We start from the raw sequence: 27368 nt of genomic DNA, 5'->3' as shown, positions 1-27368 counted from the left end.
CCAAGAAGGAAATCCCAATACAGGGTATTACTGAATACTGTATATAAAAAAAAAAAAAATAAATAAATAAATAAATAAATAAATAAATGGAAACAACTCACAAACAACAAAAAAACTGCCTAACTACATACTGTAATTTAGTACCAAACTACTGTATGGGAATTGTTTAAGTAAATAAAATATATAGTACTGCACAGTTGGTACATTACCTTCTGGAAGGTTGTCAGGGCTCACCTCAGAGGGTGAGGAGGTATTTGTATTTGACTATATTTGAATTTTCCATCAGACCACATTTTGGATAAGTGAAGATTGCTTTAGGAAGTGAAAAAGAGGTGTAGAATTTTTTTTGGGGGAAGAGCATATTTTTGGATAACAAGGGATACCTGTACTACAGCACATGTTTAATAAAACAGTAGTACAGTGATATATGTTCATTACAATACCTCAGCATACTCATGATTTACCCAGAGCTCTTAACTATTATAAAATACAACCATGCATTATGTTAACAATTGTATTTTCCAGGACTTTTTTGTAGCTAAAAGCTACGGTATAATTTTTGACACAAATATAACTTTCCACTAAGTTTCCTAATCCTAAATATATCAATTAATAAGTTTTTTCATCTCTTTCTCTCATTAAAGCAGTGTTGCCCAGATTAAAATTCTTCCCTCAAGTGTCATCCATGACAAAATTGTCAGTAAAAGAATACAATTCAGTACTGTACAGTACAGTTCAGTAAAATGTTATTCTTTCCATGTCTTAATTTTTTACTTTCATACAATATCTTTACTGTTACCTTGAGATAATGGAGTTTATTAGAGAATTATGAAGGTCATACAACTCGTCCAATGATGACACCTTTTCATGTAATTTTTTTTCAAATTTGCTCCAGCTGATTTGGTGAACCTGAAAAAAGTACAGTACAGTACACAGTATTTGGCTTGGAGTAACATCCCCTCATAGAACTTTCCATACTCATATGAATAAGGAAAAGCAACACAAACATCTAATAGATTTTAGATATTAGATATTAGATTTAGATATTAGGTACTGTACTTGATAGGGAAGTGGACACATTAGAATGTTTATTACCACCTAACTCATATTTATAATAATTATCCAGGTTAGTGGTCAACAAGGTTAATACTATCACCCTCCCTTTTCAGACCTAAGAATAAATTACACAGAGTTTTAATGAAGCGTATGATAGTAAACATAAAATAATTGACTTACCTGACTAATAACATAAGCCTGTACAACTAGCAGAAACTGGTGCATTTCATGGCGATACAGACAAACTTGATGGTACTGAGGACACCTTAGGAAATTATCATTCTTGTCCTGCCGACCTATGTGGAGTAGCACAAATTTTGAGTATCAGTAAAAATGTGTCATCTTCCTAAAAATCATTATTTTACTGATAATAAAGGTGGTCTATTAATTTATCTGCTGGTGATGACATGATATGATACTGTTAGTTTCATCAGTACTTTTGACATAGAAATGTGACTGTGGTCCTCTGTACTGTGCCTGGTGATGGTGCATATTCACATGAAGTTTCAACTTTGATTTAACTTTAATTTGGTTAAAAGAAACTTAATATACTTTATTAATATGCCTGTAAAAATTAGCTTGAATATATTATATTCAAACAAATCTTTATTTATTTTTATCCAGAAAACAGGATCTGTTTCCTGAAATATTTGGTAATACATAAGTCATTGAATAATGGTGGACACTAACTTTAGTAGGTTGACCTCTTACGTTAATCTGTGACTTGGATCTTTACAATAGGAACCCACAATAAAGGTTTAATAATGACCAAATTTCAAACAAAAATGATGCAAATTACAATGAACAATTATAAAGTTTTCTAATTTGTTAACCAAAATACAAGTATTTAGGTTTTTGTTATGGTCTATGTACAATGTTGAAATTGGTTAAATTATGAGTGATGCTTACAGCAATGCTAACAAAAACACTAGTAAATGATAAAGTAATCCATAGACATCTTACCAGAAAGAGAACACAAAAACTGAAGATTCAATATAAATCAATTCCCAGACACAATACAGAAATCAACACGACGCATAAAGTAACACAAGCATTGAACTTACAAACACATGATAAGTGACGGAAGAGATCATCAGCAGCCAAAATACTATAGTGTAGAGACGCCAGGAAAGTCCACACTCGAGAGTATGAGGCCAAGGTGGTATCGTCCAAAATTAGAGTGTGGGGCCAGCGTACGTGGTACCTCAGCTCAAGGCAGTCTACAACACTTGCTGTGATGAGAGAACACAAGGACAGTTAGAAATCAATGAATACACAATAGTTCCAGTTATAAAACACAAATTATTAAATAACTTTCTATATGGTTTACTTACTCCTGCAAATGACTACTGCATTCTTGTGCAGATTCTGCTTACCGTAGATACGTAATTCAAAATAAATAAAATACAAAATCACTGGGTCTAGTATGTGCGTGGAATCTGAAGCTACAAGGTAAGTTCCACCGAAGCACTGTCCATTAACTCATCATTAGACCTTCAGTCAGAAGAGTGAAAAATAATCTGGTATAACTTCAGCAAAGAGGAGAAAGGGGGAGATAATGTCCTCATAGCTACACCTGCCTGTGGAGTTAAAATTAAATCATGGCAAACATATGATGACTCATCATCATCATGACATGGTGACCCAGCTAACTTAAATGGGAATGGTCACTATGCACAGAGTAAAACTTATTATATTATTCATCTAAATTCACTTTGCAGCAAGATTTTCACAACATACTAAAGCTGCTGCATATGTTCACTGAACAAATTTGTGGCAAAAATATATAATTCTTGAGTGACTTTCCCAGTACATTATCATGATGATAAAAAACAGCTTAATGGTACAGTAATTTTTTCCCAACTCACAGTATATTATGAACAATCTGGTGGCTCATTATATAAAATAAAAGACAGTCCCTGAGTCATGAAACAGTGCTAATGCCATAGGTTAGGTTCGGTTAAAACAGAACCCTGCTCATACAAAACAATAATATCCATTATCCCAAACATAACAAGCAAAGTACATATTGTAAATAAAGTGATATTAAATAACAAACTAATGTAAAGAAAGGGATTTTAGTTCCAGATTTTTGTCATGAATATATTGAGACTCATTCATAAGTTGGGCACTCGTAACTTAGCGATTGCCTGTCATAAAAAAGTCATCCAACTCTGAGGAGATGAACAACCAGATGTTTAGATTACGCAAGCTAATAAAAAACTGACCTGCGTGTGTGAATGATGGGGGAATGTTGGTTACCGCAAAGGAGAGATTCTCAGCCAGTGAACTTGTGCTCCAGCAAGACTCTGATACTGATTTGTTAAGGATATTATTCAACTCCACAGGTACCAGCAATGCAGCAGGGGTGCTTATTGTACCCACCTGCAAATAATTAAATTTATGAAATGAAATATCAATGTTACAATGAAACATTTATGGATGAAAATATTAGTGCTATACTGACAAATCCACAGCTTGTGAAACAGTAGTTGAATAAGAAACTCATGAAGATTTTTACACATGAGTGGAGGTGAAAGACAGATAGGTGACAAAGGATAAGCAAATTTCTCCCAACATGCTTAGCTATTAGAAACTTTGTTGAACTTTTATTATAAGCTCATAAAATATGGCTGTATTTTTTCTATAAACTTTAAATACAGACAAGGAAAATTCTCACCTTATTGAAGAGATTTAAAGTTAATGCACGAGCAAAGTGAGCATCGTGTAACAAGAGAAGTGCTCGGAGGGCAGAAAAATGGTCCAGAAGACTTTCTTGTACTAACACTTCACTCAAGAGACTTTCATTAACCAGCCGACTCCTGCAACACAAAGCTAATTAATATGATCTCCAGGGAAGACCAATACTGTACCATCATCTATACAGTACAATAGTAATTCAATCTTTCACAGCAAATCCATTTTTATTGTTGCTAATTCAATAAGTTGTTATAACCTAGCAGCAGCATGAAAGCATGTTTATCTTATGCTTGGGGGGAAAAATTCCTTTAAAGTTTAGTAAATGTGTCAATTGGTAGCCAAGGGCATACTAATTTGATTTTGGTCACATGTCTAGCCATAGAGTGCCCAGTGCTGTGGACACTGAATCCGGTAAACTGATATTAATGAAATATGAGAGAGAGAGATTTTGGTGATGGTTAAGAAAGATTGAAGAAGGTGGATCACAAGTCAAAGAAAGTAAATCACATACCTGTACTAGGGTCATGGGTCAATGTCAAAACTACATAATGTTGGGGTTTGTGCTCTAATGATACAGTGCAAAAGGTGAAATAATAAGATGTCTCCGTTAAAAATTTAATCATCATATGTACCTGTACGAGCATAAAGTAGACTTAGTAGAGGCTCAGAAGTAAATAGATACATGATAATGAGAACAACAGTGTGTGAAAGATGGTGCAGTGTTTTTATATGACTCAGGTGTATGCAGCATCTAAAGGGAGGTACACTCAATCAAGATAGGAATAATGGTAACATATTCCTGATATTCATTTCATGGTACTGTAACTGCTTTAGGTCATTAGGCTTTATGAGAACTACTGTAGATGGGAAAACGAATCAGAGATCCTCACTGTGTTGCTAAGTGCATTCTGATCGAGCGAATAAAATAAATAGGTGCACAAGACAGCTCATTGGTAGTTGGAGAAGGAGGTAGTTCCTTGGATCCTGGCTGTCTGGTATTTGGTCTTCCATTCAGAGCAGTCCCAGTTATGTCCAGGAGAGGCTCACAACCTGCAGCACAATGATGACCTGTATTAGTGGTGTTTTAGTCTTTTATACTTCCTCAAATATCAAGTCCCATATTCAGAAACTCAACCAAAATATTAAGCAGTGGGGTAATAGACAATACTAAACTAGGAGTGATGATAAATGGATGGGCAAAAGACGAGATAAAAATATATAAATGAAGCAACCATTGAATATACAAAAAGTCTGTCTACAAAGATCCTCAAATAGAAAATTATCCAGTAGTCTCACCCATTAGTTTTAGATTCTCCACATTGTACGGCTCAGCTTTGCAGACCACAGAGTTTTTAACAGCAGACAGCAGGTCATCCATTGGGCTCATATCAAGGTCTGGTTGAGCAGGCGACAACAGGGGTTCCTGATTTTGTGGAATAAACATTATAGTATTACATATGGCACTGCATTCTAATTATACAGTACTTTATGTACATTTCATGAATAAATAACACTGTATAGGCCACATAATTCTCAATTTATATTTATTGTGTTTTGATTAGGTATAACAACAACCTACCAGCCATTTCTATACTGAACTATATAGATTATAGAGTACCTGTAGTAAGTACCTTGTACTTAAAAGCGTTACTTCATAATATTATGTCAATGCCATCATAAACACATGCATCACACTTGTTATATAACTCAAAACAAGATATAAGAAAACAAACTTATTTTTCCCAGAAGACTCATGATGTTTAGTGTTTATGTTACAACCATGCAATTGTAAAAAAATAAAATAAATTACAGTACCAGACCACAAAGTTGTTGGCTCAATTTAAAAGACGCTTCTGCAAAGATATGATTTTTAATATTCCTATGCATAAGAACTTGATGAAATACTAACTGTAATTATATGGAACACTCTCTGCAATAGGATAGAAAATTAACTAACTTTTTGGAACACTTATGTAGCTGTATGGAACACTAACTGTAACAGGATAAAACACTGAACTGTACCTGCATGGAACACCACCTTTTAAAAATTATTAATTGGATTACTACAAAATCATCTGACTATTCTTGACATCTAGTGCTGAAGTGAAAGTGCACTGCAATTTTGAATAGAAAACTACTTGTATGTACAAGCCAAAATTTATAGCAAGTTTCTATTGCTTACAAAAATACAAGTCTAAAACAAACAGTGCAACAAAATCATATGAGCTTGAAAACCCCTCACTAAACTATATCATCTTAAGTGTTAGAGGTTTCTTTGGAAACCAAAGCTATTTCACATGAAATGGAAAGGCATCCTCCCAAGAACATAAGCGTTAGTAGATCAGAGGCTTGACATGCCACACAAACCAACCCTGGGTATAATATTTGACAGTTCAAGGTTGAATATATCTTCATGACTTCCGGAGTCATCATGTTATTTCAATGCCTTTGTGTCCTTCAATTAAAATAATGAATGCATTTTGAGAATACATCATTCAATTTACATGTCTTCAATAAAAACAGAAAACTTCAAGGAAAATACAGACACTTGATGTACAATATGTGAAAACTATAACACAAATGAGAAGAACTACCGGTACTTAAAATATTTGTCTCTGACTCTCTTAAATTCTTATAAGCATCTTGGTTGGAGAGACTGACAAATATTCTGTTGTATCTTAATACTTTTTACTCAGATAATTCTTTTTCTAATTATTAACATCAATACAGATTCACTCTCATATTTCATTTCTCATTGTTTCTATAGAAATGTTCCTAATTACTGTACTATGAAGAGAGACATATGTGATCATCAAATTGTATGAGAAGAGAAACATCTCTCAAACTTCATATAATGAAGTAATGTACAGTACACAAGAAACATATCCACGTATTTATAGATATCTTTCATGATTTGTAAGCCTGGTAAAGATGAAAAGAAGTTAATGGCAGCATCACAAAATACATGTACTTGGGTTGAAATAATACGACCCTGAAAAAGATACACTGTACAGTATTATCATAGGTATAAAAATTTAGAAGCATTCAGTGGGCAGGGCAGTCTCAAAATAAAAGATTGTGGCAGCAAATGGGAACACCATCCAGCAGTGTATTACAGATTTAGACTAATGATGACAAACACTTAAAGTTAGCCATGCATAACATCAGAGCTTATACAGTGCAAGGTAATACTGTATAACAAAAATAATATAAAACAGTGATGGTATTCAAACCTAATATAAAAAGCTTAGGAACTAAATCTTTTTACAATCATAAAATAAACATTAACAATAAAATTAAAAGTTCAATATAAAAAAATAATCTAAATGAAATATATACAATAATATACAAGAGTTAATATTATGCAGTACAATACTCTTAAGGTATATTCTATCCAAATATATTAACTAAATACCAAGTAACATTAATCACAAAACATAATTCTGTACAATATAAAAATCCACCATAAACACTGTACAAAAAATTTACCCGTTATCAGCATTCACTTTTCTTAAATATTAAAATAAAATAAAATAAATATATCAATTAAAAAAAATCCACACTTTAGTAAATAAAACATCAACCTTATATTCTACTACAAACATTTGAACATTGTCAATAGATGCACTTATACTGTACTTATGATAAAAGAGACTGTTGACACAATGGGGCATCAGCTGCCACCTACATGTTTCCAGAGGAGTTTATGAATAACAGCATCCGATGCATGGCCATGGATGCTCCTCCCCCGTTCCTTCAGCACTTCTCCACCCACCTTCCCAAGTTAGTGTAGCAAAGGGCAGAGGAAGTTCAAAGTTTAGCCATGATTAGTTAATCCCTAAGCCTACTGAAGGCTTACACCCCTTAGATAGGTTATGTTAGGAGTTTGCAAGAAATATATGTTCGATAAGAGCAAAGCAGATGAACAATAGGCATTAGCTTATGTAAACATGAATTCCTTCTTGTAAACAATCCTTCTATAGCACTACATGCATCTATTTAGGAACTTGGGCCAGAATTCTCATGAATTTGTACACTGATTTTTTCTCCCATAACTGAGGATTTATGAAAACATCAAAAATTAACTGAAGACTATGCTGTAAGCAGACATGTCCCCTAACACTCCTCTTCAGGGAAAAACTTTAGAGACTGTACAAATATTTGAGAAAAAAGGCACAGATCAAATTAACTAATGACACAGTGATGTGTGAGAGAAAAAATGGAAATATTTCATCAGAAGACAGAATACAAAGTCCCACCTTTTGTGAATACACTACATGTATAAGTGGTTATGTATAGAGTACAATGGTTTAATAGCGACGGCTGAAGTAAATAATGAATCAAGAAACTGGTGTAGCAGTAGAATCAAGAATTTTGATAATGCACTGAAAGCAGGACAAATTTATTTTTGTCTTGCAAAATATTCCATATTGTGATGACAGTACCTATAAAATATCTTTCTGAAGTATGTATTAGTATGAAAATTGTACACAAAACAGGAAGATAGATGAAATATTATTTTGGTGAATAAAACAATGATACACAGAGCAATTAAACTGTGTGCAATCTATCATGTAAATGTGTACTCTATCTTGAATAACAATGACCTTGATTTATGACCCAATGGCACAAACTTCCAGAGGGACCTTCCTTTCTCTGGGGTCACTGTGCCCACCACTTTTCACTTTCTCTTTCTGCAATAGGCAGCATATTAATTACCCAAAAATAAAATCATTGGTTTATTTTCTCTTGGATAGAATATTGTTTATGTATTCTTTAAAGAACAACACACATGTTATTGATTCTCCTCTATGTGTATGTCTGATTAACAGCTTTATGATAGCATATTCTGTATGTAGCTAAAGAGAACTACACCACAATAATTCTACATCACAGACCATCATACAAATTAGATGCATTTCAATTCAACTCTACATTAAGGCCGAAACTATATAACACTTTACTGCCATCATACTGTCATTGTATGGGGATTACTGCAACTGCACTTTATACCCAAATCTGTACTTGACACTATGTATCCAAATTTGAATCATTATACAGTACTCTATTTCTGTCATATGCAATACACCACCACAGAAATACAGTATTGAGAGAACAACACTAGACAGAAGACAACATAATAATTACAATACTGTACTTATAAATTTTTACTAACTATAGAAACTGTCCACATTAAGTAGAAAGAAAATGGATGATAGCTGAGTTATTAATAAAGCAGGATGACACTGAATACAGATAAAGCTTTGGACAGACTATTAAAAAAAGTGCTTCTAATACATATTTTCCCCTCAAGGTATTGAATAACAAGCTCTAGATATTCAATCAAAGTACCATCCTTATATCTGAGGGTTGGCAACCGTAGTCCTCCACTCTAAAAGTGTTTAGGCTGTTTCTAGTCATTAATGAGTCATAAAAGTGGAGGGTAAATTTTGTTTTAGGAGTTTGAAATTGATTATGTACTAGAAAAATCTGCACCTTACTTTAATTTTCTAACTCTTTCAAACTTTTCTCGTTTTAATGTTGGGAGGCCTGAATCAAGGGCTAACATTGGGTCTTCCTTCAACTGCTGTTATAACCATTAATTCAATCTTGTTGCTTAAATTTTTGTGTTCTATAGTATTCCTCTTACACAACAGTGCCCCAAATATCTGCATGGTTTATTCCTGTCACTTAACCAACCTACCATCACCCATTAGTAGTACAGTCATTCTTAAGACCATTCAACATCATACCCTTTGGTAATACATGTACAGTCACCTGTTACAGTGACTGGTGCATTTTGTGAGATGTGGCAACACTGAAATGCTTAATTAGTATAATTAGTCTGGGACACAACTGTACTGGAGGAAAATCTCTCCAACCTTCTATCTTAGGGTTATGCTTAAAAAATCTGATATAAATAAAATTTAATAAATTTTTTAAATATATTTGCTTTTTAGATTTCTGTCACACAAGTTAGGGCCCTGGGGTCAGAAGATTCAACCATCTAGACTTGCTAACTATACAGAGTCAATCTTAACTTAAGATTATAAAAAGTCCTAACAATCGGAAAATATGAAGTTCATAGCACATTTTTTAATACTATATCCATGTTTCTGACAGCCCTCTCCCAAAATGATTCTTGAAGCCCATGTATAGCAACTGAATTGAAAAATAAAAGATAAAAATACCTGATCAATAAGGATTGGCCTCTCTTCATCTGGTGTTGTAAAAGCTGTTGAGCCAGAAGTTTGTCTCTCATAAAAAGAGCATGACTTGTAGCTGGAAGTGCTGGCGGCTGATACTTGTCGACTGTAAGATATTGTAGGCCTCTCTTCTCTTGGAGTGGCTACTTCCACCTGTGATATTCCATATTCAGTTTCAAGAACTTTCTGTTTATTTTTTGCAGCGAGTGAGGAAGGTACTGGTTTGGATCTCAAGATATTCAATGTATTTTTGTTCACTGTGGTGGAGTGAAATTCTTCATTAAGTACCCTTTGCTTAATGGCAGCTGCCTGAGTACATCTCTCCTCATATTGTGACATAACTTCATTCATATTCTGGGGAACAGTGTTACCATTGTCCTCATCTTCACCGACCCTTATACCAAGAGTATGTTTTCCTTCAGTTTCATTCTTATCAATTACAGGAACATTATCTGTTAAAGCAGCTATATTTGCATTGGGATCCTCAAAATCATTAATCTTGGGAGAAGCTGAACTTGAGATTCCAGAAGCCAAATTAGCATTAATATCATCTGCTTGGAATGTATGATGGTTGCCTTCTAAGTTTCCATTTTCATCATCCTCTCCATGATTTATCCCTGAGACACCAATTGTTGCAAAGTTAGCATTGGCATCTTGGGCTGTTGCAGTTTCTCTCACACAATCATTGATGCCAAATTCTTCCTTGAGAACCTTATTATGATTCTTTTCAGCCGTCAGTCTTGGATTATGGAGCATTGATTCTCCAAAGATCCTGTCAGCTGTGGATTGATTTTTAATGTCCTTTGTCACAATTCCATGGGCACCTTCTGTACTCTCACTGATGATTCCAAACTCTTCCTCCAAAACTCTCTTCTTATTGACTGAAGCCTCAACTTTACTATTTGAAGTTGACATATATGTTGGCAATTTATTTCTCTGAGCACCAACATCCTCTGATCTATCATAAAGTACAGACTCAACAGAACTTTTTGTGTATGCACCAGAATACCTGTTCTCTCTAAAATTCTTCTCAAAACTTACAGATCTTTTGAGATCAACCTCAAAGTCTGGAAGATTTTCATCATGAGGTGTATCTACAAAGTCTGATGAAGTACTCATCAATGACGGTGTCATATCAGAAACCGAGGAAAATTCTTGATTGGGACTATCTTTAATATCATCAGGATATTGTACAACAAGATTTTCATTTATGTTTACCAGCTTTTGTATACATGTCTCAGAGTTAATATTTAATAGGTTTCTGGGAAGAGTTCTGTGCTGGGCACCTTGCTCTAAATGTGGAACATCAGACACTAAACACCGAACAGTAACTTGTGACACATCATCTGCTGTCTCTTCAGTACTGCATATGTCTTCAGCATCAGACTTATTTTCTGTTTCTTGTAGCTTCAGAGTCTCAGCATCTATTTGCTGTGCAGACCAATCACTGTGGAGGAAGAATTGCTTGCGAGCTTCATTAAGTTGACATCGCCTCATTCGCCAGCGAGCGAGAGCCTCACTACGTTCCGCAGCAAACATCTTTTGACGATAGAATAATTCCATTTGAACCCTGAAAGAAATTGATTGCATAATCAATAATTATAACAATAAACCGATACAGTATCTACAATATACATACAAAGTTTACCATATACTGCATGGGATACATATACTGAAGCACATACATAAAGAAACAAAATATCTCAGCAAGTGTTCATTTTTAGTACTGTATTCTGGTGCTTTTGGAAGTAGCATCAACCTTGTGATTTTAATAAGTAATAGTCATTTTACTGTACCTCAATTTTTCTTCCCCCCTTTGTTGCTCTGCCTCTTTCTCCTCCAACACCAGGGCAATCTTACGATTTTCATCCCGTTCCCACTGTTTCTCCTCTCGCTTTCTCAATTCAGCTTTCAACATTTCTTCTTTTAATTCTTTTAACTGGACCCTCTTCTGTGCTGCCTCACTCTGGTGGACATCTTCCAGCTTCTCTGTAAACAATGTAAAATAGTTAATGCTCAAGATATGTGTTTGGGGAAAATGACAACCTACGTTAAGAGGACATAATATTAACAGAAAATGAGGATAAATTGGTCAAAGTTCATGAGGTGAAAATGAAAGTAAAATTGTTGGAAATACCATGGAAGATGTTATTCAAGAGTTTTAGAACAAGGAGGGAAAAATTATAAAAGAAAAAGCAAAGGCTGTAGAAAAACAGGAGGAAGAGTACACAACATGGATCATCCTTCAAATATTTACAATGAAAATAACTTATCCACTACACATTTAAAGACTATTATCAGTACAAAACAAGAATAGTCATCCATGAGCCAGAATATTTGATCATTACTACCTAAGGGTACAACTGGTGCCTTTGAAGTTTTTTAACTCTTTACCATTTATGCATCATTATCATTTACTGTATTATAGCCAGGTCACAGAGGTAAAATATCTTAAAGGTTAAAGCACTATTTAGTCCCAAGAGTATTAACTTATTAAGAGTAACAAATATAGCTTTAGATTTTTAACTTCACCAGAAACGAATCTACAAGGGCATAACTTTCAAGCATATACAGTTGACAAATATTCTGAATACAGTGAAATAATTCAAATTATTTAAATTCTCAACTTTCATGGTAAGTGTGTAGTTGATAGCAAATAGTGAAAATATGGAGGGGTATATCTGGACCTCTATACTGTACTGTACTCTCAATCTTCCTAATTTTAAATTTTAAGACAAAGTAAGAAGCAGGCAAGAAACAATATCCAAATTATAAATGACTTGACAGATAAAATATTCCTTAGTTAAGATTTTATGCAGTAATAAAGTGTCAAACTTTTACAGTGTGCTAACTGTCTGTATTATAATGGCTCCTATGTATCCTGTGTATCTTTCTGGAGATGCACTTAGAAATCATCAACCAGAAATGCATGTTGTCTCCATGATCTAACCTGTACTTAATAGCATAACCATCTTTATTATCATCTCCATTTTATGGACATTTGCCATGCCTGTGTGAGTTACCTGTGATTATGGTACCTGATGGCATGGTGACCCAGTTGCCATCAAGAAAATTGGAAACAAGCACTATGGCTGGATGCTAGTCCCATCACCAAGATGTTATGGGCATTTAGGTCATGACAACAGAAACTAAACTAAAAATTCCAAAATAAAATTATTACATACTCTCAATTTCCTTAATGATGGCTGCGTGCTTTTTTGATGATAATGCACTCAAGCGCTGATTCTCTTCCCTTTCCTTCTCTGCCTTCTGGTGAGCTGTAACCTAAAGACAAAACATAGAAATTTGTAAATGCATCAGAATCAACCATATTAATATACAAATCAAGTAACTGATAAGATAAAGCAAAAATAGTTCACAGGAACTAGGAAGAAAGCGTAAAAAGACAAAGACAATGAGAAAGCAAAAAGATAAGAAAATTTTAATCACAGAAAGGAAAATGAAACTGAAGAAAAAGCAAAAGATAGCTCAGCGAAAGAGAGATAATTCCTTGTAGTTTAGCCTCGGTGATACATCCAAGGGTAGCCAGTCTACCGCTTAACATGTCCAGTCATATAATCCTGGTGGTACAAAATATCAAGGGTTCAAGCCTCGGCCCAGACACAAGTGAGAAGGGTGTTATCCAGTGTGACCCTACCAAACATCATAGGTTTCCCGGTCATCAGTTTCCCCCTGTACTAACACTGGATAGAACAACTGCCCAAATGGCTAGTAAGCTGATATGTGATTAAAATGTTTAAAAATAAAAAAAATAAAAATAAATAAATAAAAATGGCTGTACTCCCCACACTCATCCTCATCAATCCTACACCTTTTCATTAATGCCCCTATTATACTTTTCTTAAACACCTCAAACCATCCCTTAGGGCACCAGTATGAGGATGAGGTTTAATTTAGTAAGACAGGGTAAAAAAAAAATATTCAATAACTCTAAATGATAATTATGTTTTAGAACATTCAATAAACAGGAACCAAAATATCAGTAGGAATAAAGGCTGATCATATTTTATTCTTCGCAATGATATGATCGCACTTTACTGCTACTGATATTTAGGTTCCTGTATATTGCGCATCCCAATATATAGTTCTGTAATCATTTAGGGTTTACGAACAAATATATGACCCTGTTTATCCCAACAAGATCCTGATTCAGGTTATAAAATACATAAATGTGTAGTATATTTGGTATTTTCATGTGAACATCACTAACAAACTCACCTGTTTTTGTGCTGCCATATGATCCATGTGTGCAGCATAGACCTCACACTCACGTCGCATCTGCTCTAACTCTTCGCCTGATATACATAACTGTAAACTTGGATGTTTGGTGCTTCCATTCTGGACAAGATGATTCTGTAATATGGTAGTTGTAAGTGACTGGATGGCTTATCCATTATTAGCTCATGGCATTGAAACAGCTTAAAGGAAGATGTCAATTGGTTAAATATTTAAACAAAATGTCTTTAAACTAAGAATATAAAGAAAAATACATGTTGTTTATCTTAATTCTAATACTACATATTATAATTTTTATACTTACAGTTTTTTAGTGAAACAAGTATTATCTGTTGTAGTTATGTACTGCTATTATTATTTTACCAGTATACACACAGTACTTCATCAAGAGTACTACAGTACTGACAGAAATTTAAAAATTTAATATGACCAATTAATTTTATGGAAAACTTTATGTTCAAAAGCAGAAGCCATAAAAACATTTTAATATAATTTAGAAATTAGTGAATTGAAATACGGTATAAAAACTTTACTATTTTATTTCAGAAAAGTGGAACAAAATTCTATATCTCAATTAGAAACTACATAATAAAAACATCTTATTTCCTTGAAAAAATAGGGCGAACTGACTGCTGACTCCTACTCATCCACTGTTAGGGGGAGGAGGGGATGGGGAAAGAAACAAGTGCTTAATAAGTGATGAAAGTTTTCTATTTTGGGGCATCAGGGAAGGTTCATTTTGACGACTATATATAATCCAAACTTAAACAAAGAATTACAGTAGAACCCCGATTTACGCGGTCAATTGAACCCATGGGGTACCGCGGAAAGTGAAAACCGCGTAAAGTGAACAACAGAACATATGGGATTAATTCCAATAGAGACTGGCCCGACCCCCAAACTCCACTTTTTCAGACACAATACCTACGTTGTAGTAAAAATTACATCTTAATTTTATGATGGTATGCACGCACAATTAATAATTAAGAGAAATATCAATAATATTAGTTTTTTTAACACTTACATTAGTAGAAAAGATGGCTGGGCACATAGGGATGGGGGGTTGGTTCCGAGGCAGAGGGCAGATTATTGGCCCTCACCTGTATCACTTGTATCAATTGTATCACTATCCACCACATAGGCTTGCAGGGCCTCTTTGTCAAACCCCTCAAAGTCCATATAAGTCCATATCCTCACTATCACTGACTTGGGCCAGTTGTGGTGGGTGGCGGGTGAAGAACTCAGTAATGTTTTGATGACTGGGCGACTTTGTGAGCATTCTGTCCGCGCCGCTTCCCGCGTATATGAGTAGATGCACCGCGTAAAGTGAAAGTCCGGTTCTGGCGAGGTACCGCGTAAATGCGAAATCGCGGAAAGTGAAACCGCGTAAAGCGGGGTATTACTGTATAAAGAAGTTGGGGGTGTTGAAGTCAGTGACACACTCCCCCAGCTAGTATTTGGCACCGCTTCAGAATCCTTCTCTAATGCATAGTTGTTTTAGAAAAATATAGTTCAGTTTATATTGCTCAATTCTGGTGGCCACAATTCTTAAAGATTTCTACTTGACCATCCCCAAGGCCAATACAGGTAGTCAATATGTTGGAAAAATTTTCGCCCATCAAGAACTGGTTTTCGGAATGGTTGAATAATTAGCAACAGAGCAAACATAATTCCATTGCGTATATGAATGGTAATTAAAGTCTAGCTTAAGGAAGTGATGATTGTCAGCTTGTGGACCAACTGCTCACACTTCACATAAGACTCTGCTATGCTTGTTTAATGTTTGATTTAAACTCACCTCACACCCCAGGGATATCTCTTTAGTAACAAACAATAATATCCAAAAATATAATATACCAGTATGTAGTGTTAAAATTCCGAGGTGCATAAAATACCTTTACAGAACAAAGCTTGAGCAAATTAAGAGCTTTGCCACAGGTAAAAGCTTCCTGTAGCACATCCCTCAGGAAGGGAGGAACAGATGACTGATCACGTAGAGTATAACCCTTCGTCCAGTAGCTTCTATCACGTCTTAGTAATGATCTTCCATCAACATCAATCATAAATTCTAGCCCGGGGTCTAAGCACACACCATCATATATCCAGTCCTCTAAGTATCTGTAATATTAAGGGAATGGATACAGTACAGTGATAACTAATGTACTAAGATTACTATCAGTAAGTATAGCTCACAGCCTTTCTCTCACCCCTCTCACACCTAACTTCCTGTGCAGCATGGAATTTATCAAACTTGCATTTCAATTGTATACTAAAACTATTATATGACTATGATGAGTATAACAGAATATCTTACACAAAATTGTTTTCAGCAATATGCAAAAATTAAAATCTAATGAAGACAAAAGTAATTTACTATAACTTACTGAAAGAATGGTGCACAAGAGTTCTTAAAGATAGATACAAGTAACAGTAGACAGGCTTGGTCCTTGGTAACAATAATTTGATTCAGTAACTCCCCAAGCAGATTAAGACCCCTCAACATTTCTTGGTGGGGCTCTCCAACACCTAACGTGTGTTGTGGTCTGGTGGAGTTATTAAGATCTGTTGCCTTCTTGTTTGATGTGAGTCCAGGTGTATCCCCAACTTTGTAACAGTTTAAAGAAATATGACACAGATGGGCAACAAATCTGATTTTCTTTAACAAATGTCGCGCTCTCTCTTGAAACTTGGGAAGGTGAGTTTCCCCGCTAAATGAAAACACGGTACCTCTGAAATTTTAATAAATGTTAGTAAATAATTTCTGGAATTTCTAATATTTTCTTCAAAAATTTATTTGGAAATTCTGTGATTCTGTTGTGATAATCACTGTGTTACATGATATAACCACATAACAAGAGCAAACCATTATGGTCCCTCCTTATGATATAGGATTAACATTATTGTGAGTGACTATTTAAAATAAAATTGCTGTATCGTTCTACCTTACAGTAGTTACAGATCATGGTGGATATAACTCCAGGGTAAAGTATACTGGTATGTCTAAAATACCATCTGATTCAATTTATATCACCTTTAAATACATGCAATAAATCTTTCTTATCTGGCCGTGTTAAATCTTGGTATATACAGTATAATGGAAGTGGAACTTGCCTTTTTTTAATTTATAAATACACATCTACCTGAAATATTTTCTACTTGAGGGTGAAATAAATTTAAAACTTAACCCCACTTTGAATTTTTTTTTTTAGACTACAGCATCCATCTTGTGCTTTGAAGCTACTGTACTGAATAAATAATGCATCAAACACACCTGTAAACTTGTAGCACCTTAGATATGGCCACAGTAAATGACCGATACACTGAGCCTTGTGTTAGTACTTGCTGTGTGTCAAATGTAGGAGTAGCACACACCACTTCCAACCTGTAAGAGATGAACAAACTGTTACTGAAGCGAAGCTGTAGCATTCAATAGCCTGTGTAAGTGCTATTGATACACAGTGACAGTAGGGTCTTTATTTCTACAGAGGGACCATGTGGAGCTAAATAAGAGAAAAGGGTAAAGATAGGGAGCCATTATGTGGAGGAAAAGTTAGAATAATACATTAAGGAGAAAATATAGGGAATATATAGGACAAAGTTGATATAAAGAGATAGACAACCATTGGGAGTGAAACATACAAATACAATATCAACCCAATAATTTTGGTTGATATTTGAGAAATTTTACTGATGATTTTGCATTTCCTTTCCCTTTGGACTTTTTATTCAACTCCTTTTTTTACAAACTTCCTTCTAGAACTCTGAATGGCTGTACAGTGTCATTAAATTCCTTAAGACATCCCGGTAGTCAAATGAATTTCAATACAGTACTGTAGTATACTCAATGGATTATTATACAGGGCAGATAAATATTATGGTGGCCCTATTATTGAAGGTCAGAGGTCATTAATAAAGACTAAACTGAAAATTTTGATAGCATTTACAAAATATTTAGTCATATTATAGCTACAAAAGTGATGGTTGTGAAGAGAGGGAAAGTAATGAAGTATACAATGGTAACAATTAAGATCACTTTACTGAGGAAGGAAAATACAGTATTACCTGATTATAACCCCAAATATCTACATACTTTTGACAGATTTTATTTATTTTTTTAATATTCAGAACATTGAAAATTATAAGACTAGTGAGAAATTCTAACTTAGAATGACAGTAAGACAGTCAACAAGAATTAAAACATGACAATTATGAAGTTTCAAGGTTACTAACTGATCAGCTCATTCAGTTGTAGTAGCTATCTGACAAGCAAGAAATTTACCTGCGCACAAGAGTACCACATTCAACAAAGGGCATAAGTGACCCTCGAAGATGTTCAGGAGTTACACCAGGGTAGCAGAGGCCATCCTTCACACAGAAGCTCTCTGACTCCTGGGGACAACAAGATGAGCACCACTATTATGAGAACCAAAATCTCTGTAATACCTAACAGTAATGATTCAACGTAAGTAAATCCTAAATCTTACACATCTATACATCTTATAAAATGTAATTAAAAGCTTACATTATCAATTAATTTAAAATTTATATAAACTAATTAAAAGTTCAACTACATCAAATTAGAACAAAATATCTAAGTTTCAAAAGAACTCTGCATCTAAAAAAAGTTTTTATGTAACACTACAGTACTCATTGAGAGTGTGCTAACTTACTGAAGACCAAAGGAAGCTGCGTGAAGGCACACCAATCATGAGATTCAAGAGATCTTGACAGAGTTCTTTCATTGATCTTACATAAAGGGTTGGTACATGATGATCTCCAAGACTTCCCCACAGCTCCTGATACAACAACCAAATGCTAAAGGAACAAAAAATAATGTGTTACTTGTACTGTGTTATATAACAAAACATATTATCTGTGAACAAGATGGCTATACTACTTTACTGAGGAGAAATTTTTTTAGAAATTCTTTTTCCCATATTCAAGTACAAAAATAATGTGCCATTTTTGCAATATATATTAAGACATGCTACTAGTATATACATAAATAAGCTTAGCATACATTCATATGATTCCTATGGCCTAGCAAGTTGAAAAGCATTCAAGACAAAAATAGTGTATAAAACTATAAAATGACATGTAAAAATCTCATTAAAAAAATTAAATATGGCAAAACCAGATATGTTTGATGCAATTATCAAAATTGAGTTCTTGTCCTAAAACTATCAAATCAATGCAACTCATTAAGAAGAAGAATAAATCCCATTACTGGTGAGAAGATTCTGGTCCTGCTTCAGTAATGAATAATTTTTCCTTGTTCAGAGGAACATGGTCTAAGGTTTCCCAGGTGCGACGAGAGGTAAGGGGTGGACCTTGAAGGACTGTTTCCCATACATCTCCTATGTCATCTTCAGGAGTCTGGAGGTTAGCTGCTCGAGATGATGCATATCCCTCATCACTCCCAACCTAGCATATAAAACAATTGTACAGATTAACCCAAAGAGTAGAGGAAAATGATATAACATCCTCCACATTATAAGCACATAATAAAGAAATTTAGGACTGTTTAAAACTCTGTACTTAGTTATACTGCAATTACTGACATCTGTTCTCAACAGAATATAAAGAGATGCAGAGCTTAAAACAAGTGGTATTGTATTGAGATGGCGATGCAATACCACTTGTTTTAAGCTCTGCATCTCTTCATATTCTGTTGAGAACAGATGTCAGTAATTGCAGTATAACTAAGTATAGAGTTTTAAACAGTCCTAAATTTCTTTAACTAAGTATTCTGTCAAGAATTGGCAAGAAACGGAGATAAAAAAATATCTATGTTATTAAAGTTTGCAAAAAATTGAATAAAAATTTGCCATACAAGCACTGTACATATATCAACTGCAATGGTTTTATTGTTGATACAGTATTACTGGATCTACCCTAAAAATAAGACAACCAAATATATATGAAAATACTGAACACAAATAAGCAAAATACCATGATAATGGTCCTAATTCCCTTAAGCATGTCTATGATTCTGTTTCAGAAAGTAAATATAATTCTCATGTCCCCAGAGTTTTATATTCTGGATGGATTATCCCTTAAGGTTTAATATTGATAATTTGTTCTAGATGAGCTATCTGTAACAGTTCTACAGTAAAACTCCAAAAATCCGGATGCCAGAAATCCGGACCACCTGAGAATCCGGACTTTTCGAAAACTTTTTTTTTTAGCTGGCTTTTGTGTGTATGTGCGCATGCATGAGCGCTACAGCTGCACAGCGACAACAAGCGACCACGCAGTCGCCACTTCAAAACGAGCAATCAAACTGTGACAACGTATGTAATTTTGAATCCTACTCTTTCCATTTACAGAGTACTGTACAAGCCCATAATAATGGCTCCTAAAGTAGATAAACTTCATTGTGTGAAAAGAAAGAAAAACACGTTGAAATTGAGTGACAAACTTGAAATAATTAAGAAACTAGAACATGGTGTGAGCAATACTTTTCTTATGGAAACATACGACATTGGAAAGTCTACAATTTATGATATAAAAAAGGCAAAGAATAAAATTCTAGAATTCACAGCTTTTCCTTTAAAACTGCTCGTTTTGATAAATGAAGCATGCTATATTTGCTAATGAATAAACTATCAAAATGTACCTGTTCATCTCTTCTTTATTCCTCCTTAAATTTGAATTTTAAAAGTACTGCCTGAGAATCCAGAAAATCCGAAAATCCGGACCGACCCAATCCCCAAGCAGTCCAGATTTTTGGACTTCTACTGTATTATTTTTACTATGTACCAGATGAGCCAATTTTTGAAGTCTATTTTCTCCATTGTCTGACAAAAAGTATTTTGCATTGTTTCCCAATACAAAACACTACTTATATACCCAGTAAGAAATATTGTCAAAAATGCATAAATTTTGTTCTTTGTAAAAAATAAGTCTAAGGTGAGAAAAATTCTGACTAAAGTGTTTTGACAGTCAAACAATAATGTGAATAGTATTTGCTGATTAAATTTTTAAAAATATTTTAAACTTTGAGTTGTAAGACTTACTGCACTTGGAGGTGTTGGAGATGATGACAGCAAGGTATTGGGAAGATGGCTGAAATAGCTGTACCCTTGGGCATTGCTAGGAAGCTCAGGAATACACAGAACAGCATCAGGTGTCACCTCCCCACTATGTTCCTGCAACAACGCTCCCAAGATTCTGACGGAAATTTGTGAAGAATTATAAAATAATGTACTACTGTAGGAATATTTTAGTGTAATCTATGGTTTTCAGCTACCCATAGGTGGTGCAGCTTGGAATAAGATACTGTACTTTCAATGTTTATTCTTCTACCACCAGCAATGAACCAAATTTATTTCCTCCAGTTGTCAGATTTGAGCTTTATTCCTATAACAGCAGCAATATTCATGCAATAAATTTTATGATTCTACTAATATTCTTATGTTAGAAATCTGCTACCTTTTCTTATAACCAACATAAGCTAAAGTGAGGATGAAACTGAATCCCATAAACCTATAACAGTACAGTTATCGTAAATATTATGAAACCAGGAAGATCTTATTTCATTCAAGCTACTCTTGATCAAATGACCACTGAAAGGACTTACTTGCCACTTGAGTCACTCTGGCTTCTTCCCATGAGCAAGGGACTAACCCCAGTTCCTGGCAGAGCCTTACTGAGTTCCATAATGGGTTTAATTCCAAATGGAGAAATATTCCTGTTTTCATCCATTTCCTCATTAGCTGAGGATGACACACAAAATATCTCCGGAGGGAAGTGCATGTAGTGGGGCCTATATTCAGCAGACTGCAGGAATGTGTCTCCATATTGTAGTGGGCCAGCGGGCAGGAACCTGGGCTGGTTCTGGAACAACCATGTAATTGATCAAATGTACAGTACCGGGTAATAATAATAATAATAGAAATAATTTAATACCATAGAATACATCTGTTACAGCAATAAGAATGAATGAATAAATGGAAAAGTCCGATGAGTGGAAAAAAATAATCTAAAACACTGAATGATGTCAAAGATAAGTAAAACAATAGCCTGAACAGCATATGGCAAACAAACAGGCTTTCCATCAGTCACCTCACGCTTTATTAACAACTTACCTAGTATTTATAATATTTATACCGGTACCACTAATAATACTTATAATAATAATAATAATAATAATAATAATAATAATAATAATAATAATAATAATAATAATAATAATAATAATAATACTGTAATAATAATAATAATAATAATAATAATAATAATAATACACACCAAATCATTGATACAGCAAGACCAACTTAAAGCATTTTCAAGTATGCTAGTGGCTAATTAATGCTTTATCTAGCAACTAAAATCAGAACTTGGAGATAAGAGATTGGCAAGTTAATTTTTTTCCTGGATAATCTCCTTGTAAATGACACTAAAAGAGAAGGTCTGGTCTTGTATTGCTCTAACTTCTATCCATTTTTTCCTCTAAGTCACTTTCTGTATAATTCCTTTCCCTTTTCTACTGTTAAATTAATAAGCAAATGCTGATGAAATTTATATCTCCCTAAACCATGAGCTTGAACTCTATACTCCTCAAATGTCATCAAATCAACATTAAAAATATATACAATACTGTATACAGTATCTAAAACCTCTTACTCTTCGTACTTCCTGCTTAGAAGAATTAAATGATTCAGATGGGCAACTTCACCAAATGGGCTAGACAGACAAAGAATATTTTCCTAACTTTACCTGCAGCACCAACAACTATCTCTAGAAAACAAGGCAGAACAGCTGTAGAGTATTCTAGAATTCAGTTCCTTCAATATCAAAGGCAGTCTCATCACATTATACAGAACATTTTCCAAGTTCCAACTGAGTAATCTACCTAAGATTGAGAACTATTGTGTTCGTGGCTCCTCACCACCATTACAGCGATGCCAAATACGGATAGATATTTTTCAAGTTCTAAGATATCTATCACTGGCTATAATTTGAAGGCATATCCCTTAAAAGGTTTTAGTGAGTTATTCTGACAAATATTTCAAACCCTAGAGTAGGACTGTGTTCATCACCAATTTATCTATTTATCTGATATATTGCTATCAATAAGACCTTCCTGTGAGGGAAGGGTTGTGACAAAAATGTCTTCGGACCACCTTATCTAAACTTGTACCCCTGACCTACTCAATCTCTTCACACATTCCTGAACTTTTACTTTGTGTACTACTCCTTTAGGTAACTTTCTTTTTCTTTTACAGAGATGAGTTGGTCAGCCAGTTTCTAGTGCATATAATGGTGCAAAACAAAACGATTTTAAGCTCCTAACAAAGAAACTGGCAAGTTATTAACCCTTCATGTTAAAAATTTCAAAATATTTAGGGACATAAAACACTATTTTTTACCTTTCCAACATGAACAATCCTTGGAGTTAGTTCAGCAAGAGTTGGTTTCTTCTTAATATCTCCACCAAAGCCCTTGAGGGCCACGAGGAACTTCAACACACTTCGTATGTCACTACCAGCCTCCAAGTGACCTGTTGGAAGTTTTATATGTTATTACTGTACACTATTATTATCTTTTTAATCATTCTTTATTAAGATCAAATGCCCTTCCTTAAACATTTTTTTTCAATTGTTCCATATGTATTATCACTGGCTTGAAATTTCATGGTACTGTACTGGTACTACAGTATAACCATCCCCTGTGATTGGACATGAAACTCATTATAGAGACAAAAACTCCCTTTAAAGCCACTGTGTTGTGCTCTTCTCTATTTTGGCATTCATACCATCATGACTTTCAAGGTGTGTCTTATCTAAATAATTTGTCCTACATTCTCTTTATAATTCTGTCTGACATACTTTCACACTAGCTACTTGATTCTTTGCTATAGCCTAACTTACCCTTCGAATGGTCAACTACAACAATTCTTACTGTAGCTCATACTGTACATGTGTATTACTTTCTGTTTTCCATACATTATATCATGTTAAACTCCTGTATACCTAATTTACAGTTCTACCGGTACTGAGTGATATGACCTCATTCATGAGATAACGAGAGGATAATTACCATAAACTTACCACGTTCTTTCAAAAACTGCAAACATTTGTCAAGGGAGTTTCCATCATCATATCTGCGGTGATGACGCAACACAAATGTCTGCCATATGACCTCCTCCAACTCAGTCAGCTTTACCACAGTGTTTTCTGTGTCATAATCTGAAAAAATAAACTGCATTTAAACCACTAGTCATTTAAACCAAACTACATCTTTTATATTTTTTAATGAAATCTACTTGATACAAATACTGTACTGTATACTGTATTCATACTGTACAGCATAGTGTATTAATAGGTGCAGAATTACTTCCTCGGGACAAGAGCAAATGGTCCTACACCACATTCAAAAGCATGGCAATACTGTACCTTGGAGGACGAAAATTTTATCCAAGTGGAAATGGTGGCCTAAAAAGCTAATAAATAACAGAAATGACTAACACAGTAACTGTTAGGAAGTGAACAAATAAAGTATAAAAGAAAATTTTGACAGTTAATGAATGAACTTATATAAAATTGAACAAACAAAAATTATATCATTAAGTTACAGTACTTGTCTAACAGCTATAAATAGTGAAATAAGTATGGAATGGAGAAAAGCATGATCATTCTGGTTTGTCAATACATATGATAGTTATTTAGGGAAGGTGTTAGACTTATGGTGGCACAAAGGAATATGGCATGAGAATACTGATGAGTGATGAGGTGATGACTCAGTTGTTAGGTATAAAACTTAACAGGCTAGACATCATAGTTGTTTACTGAATATGTAGGAGATACTGTAGAACTGCATTAATAACCTGACTGTTAGTAAAAGTATTCCTGACAGTGAATTAAATAAAGTACTTCATTGCATTCTTTTGTATTACATTATGCTAATACAGGTATCATTTAATTTAATTCTAAGAAAATCAAAGGAGTTCAAGATCCATTCTGGACACAACTCAAGAGTCAAAATCCAAACTGAGATTTTTGCTGCCTGGCTTTAGGACATGTGCTGGAAACTGATGCTCTAATAGCTGCAAAATCTTCCAAACCAATTTTAAGAACAAAGTATAATACTGTACCATTAATTCATGACTTTTCTACCCCTTCATCTCCTTGTCAGTATAGTAATCTTAATATAATGTTCTTTGGACGATAGTAATAAAAATTATATGACACTGCACAGAAAATAATAGAACTTGACCTGACTAACATAACCAAAGAAACCTACCTAACATTACCTAACTTCCTAGCCGGGCCGACAACCCCTCCCCCATCATATTAAACAGAAAGAACTTACCCAGTACTTTTATATCTGGTACCAATGAAAGCAACTTTCCTTGAAGCAGCTTGGTGTAATTTTACGTTTTTTTGTGAACGTAAGAGTACGCTCGGATTGAGAAACGGACACATGCCGATATGGCAAATTTTTCGGTGGAATATGTATAGTAATTAATTAATTTCTTCGTGTACAAAGCACGTAGAGACCTCATTTTAGTGTCATATAATCAGCTTTCTGCCGTGTTTTATCCCACAATTTCCCTCATCCTTCATACCCTGCTCACTACAGGTGATTTTTGACCGTACAGTACATAAATAAAAAAATAAAAATTTAAAAAATTAAAATAAACTATAGTATTATACTATATAAATACAAAAAAAAGTTGTCATCCAAACAACAGCTGTGGAAAAAAATAACCAAAGCAAACAACTCCTGGTGTAAGCCTTCTGCTCCAGTATTACCTAAAATACGATTTATGTAAAGACAACAACAAGTATGCATTAATTATACAAATTTACCAAAATATGAAGAAAAACACAATGGGTATACTGTATTCACAAAATATGAGCCCTTTAAAACGATATATAGTTCTGTACAACAATGCCAGTGTTAGAGTATAAAAGCTCGCCCTGCTATTAAATTAATTCACATAAAAATTAATGAATTCATTGTGTATCTTTCTGCCTACTCTTTATCATTTTAATACAAGCTAGTGAATTGAAAATTTTCACGACAGCTAAAAGATGTAAACTTATGATCTCACAGACATATACATAAAAAAAAAGTATTATTTTACTTTCCACAATGCGGTTATCTTGGGAATCTTATCTTTGCAATCAATCGTTTGGACAATTCAAGACACCTTTCTTCTATGACGTTTCCCTCGCAAATGAATTTTATATGCCAGGGCAATGTCTATGACCAGAGGACAGAGAGCTTCCCGGTTAGGTTACCCGGTAGGTCATTTTTAGGCCGGCCATTTGCGAAGGAAACGTCATAGAAGAAAGATGCCTTAGAATTGTCTAAACTTTTGATTGCAAAGATAAAATTTCTAAGATTCCTGTGTTGTCCGAATGTAAAACTTTTAACAAAATGAAACATCAAAACATACTTTACATACCTTTCCTATATGTGAGCAAGACTGAGTAAACCAATTTCTTTAGTCTTCGCTGGAGGTCATTTTCCTTGACCTTGTCTCGAATATAAACACCTTTTCGACAATTCTCGCCGAAGTATGCAGCTAACTGATTCACAAGACATATTGTACTTTCAACAGCTGGTGTATCGCGTACTTGTGTGTTATTCAATATATTTTTTGGGCTCGTGTTTGGGGCGGCATTACTGGAAGGACCATCCTCATTATTAATCAGTTCTCTCGGCAGGGGTAGGTTGTGCATTTTACCTCACACCAGGGACACCACCACCTAACGACCTGAAATGAATAAATGAAAATGGAGATGTTCGAAAGTTTAGTAAAACACACTAAAATATATAAATAAAATAACATTATGGAAATTTATAAATATTACAATATATAATAATATAAGTGGAAAATTTGTGTTCTAACATCTAAAAGCTAATAAGAGGGTATACAGTACAACCAAATAATAACCACATATACACAATTCACCAGAGTGTTATAACCAAACATGGGAGTGGTATTGATAAGGAGACAAATCTAGATTATTTGTATGTTTATACGCATTATATGTAGTTCCCTCCCATTTTCATTAGGTGGATCAAGGAGTTAAGTTAGGTTAGGTTGTACACTCTCCACCAAAGTCTTCTTCCTCTCCATCCATTCATTTTACCTTCTTTAACTGAACCAAACCAAACCTAAAGTCCTGTATA

General features: G+C 34.3%; 1 protein-coding gene across 6 annotated transcripts in view; it reads right to left on the bottom strand.

Moving 5' to 3' along the window:
- Positions 1-27368, bottom strand: part of LOC121861633 (gamma-tubulin complex component 6-like) — a 101060-nt gene that overhangs the window by 7228 nt on the left and 66464 nt on the right. For 5 of the 6 annotated variants that reach the window (XM_042359523.1, XM_042359524.1, XM_042359527.1 and 2 more), the window contains 23 exons: positions 26638-26949; positions 24275-24412; positions 23594-23724; positions 21802-22058; positions 21239-21392; positions 19447-19643; positions 18890-19034; positions 18499-18608; positions 17491-17601; positions 16604-16948; positions 16115-16337; positions 14202-14336; positions 13148-13247; positions 11759-11951; positions 9948-11532; positions 7445-7531; positions 5053-5179; positions 4647-4806; positions 3737-3878; positions 3285-3441; positions 2121-2288; positions 1237-1352; positions 800-909 (listed from right to left, as the gene is read on the bottom strand). In XM_042359523.1, the coding sequence (XP_042215457.1) occupies positions 800-909; positions 1237-1352; positions 2121-2288; positions 3285-3441; positions 3737-3878; positions 4647-4806; positions 5053-5179; positions 7445-7531; positions 9948-11532; positions 11759-11951; positions 13148-13247; positions 14202-14336; positions 16115-16337; positions 16604-16948; positions 17491-17601; positions 18499-18608; positions 18890-19034; positions 19447-19643; positions 21239-21392; positions 21802-22058; positions 23594-23724; positions 24275-24412; positions 26638-26914 (5168 nt within the window). In that variant the 5' untranslated portion in view covers positions 26915-26949. The remainder of the gene's footprint in view (positions 1-799; positions 910-1236; positions 1353-2120; positions 2289-3284; positions 3442-3736; positions 3879-4646; positions 4807-5052; positions 5180-7444; positions 7532-9947; positions 11533-11758; positions 11952-13147; positions 13248-14201; positions 14337-16114; positions 16338-16603; positions 16949-17490; positions 17602-18498; positions 18609-18889; positions 19035-19446; positions 19644-21238; positions 21393-21801; positions 22059-23593; positions 23725-24274; positions 24413-26637; positions 26950-27368) is intronic. The other variant, XM_042359528.1, reaches the window with a different exon arrangement.

Source organism: Homarus americanus, unplaced genomic scaffold (assembly GCF_018991925.1).
Source record: "Homarus americanus isolate GMGI-L3 unplaced genomic scaffold, GMGI_Hamer_2.0 scaffold9847, whole genome shotgun sequence".
Classification (NCBI taxonomy): domain Eukaryota; kingdom Metazoa; phylum Arthropoda; class Malacostraca; order Decapoda; family Nephropidae; genus Homarus; species Homarus americanus.
Note: the sequence above shows the minus strand (reverse complement) of the source record. Positions and strands in the feature narration are given on the sequence as shown.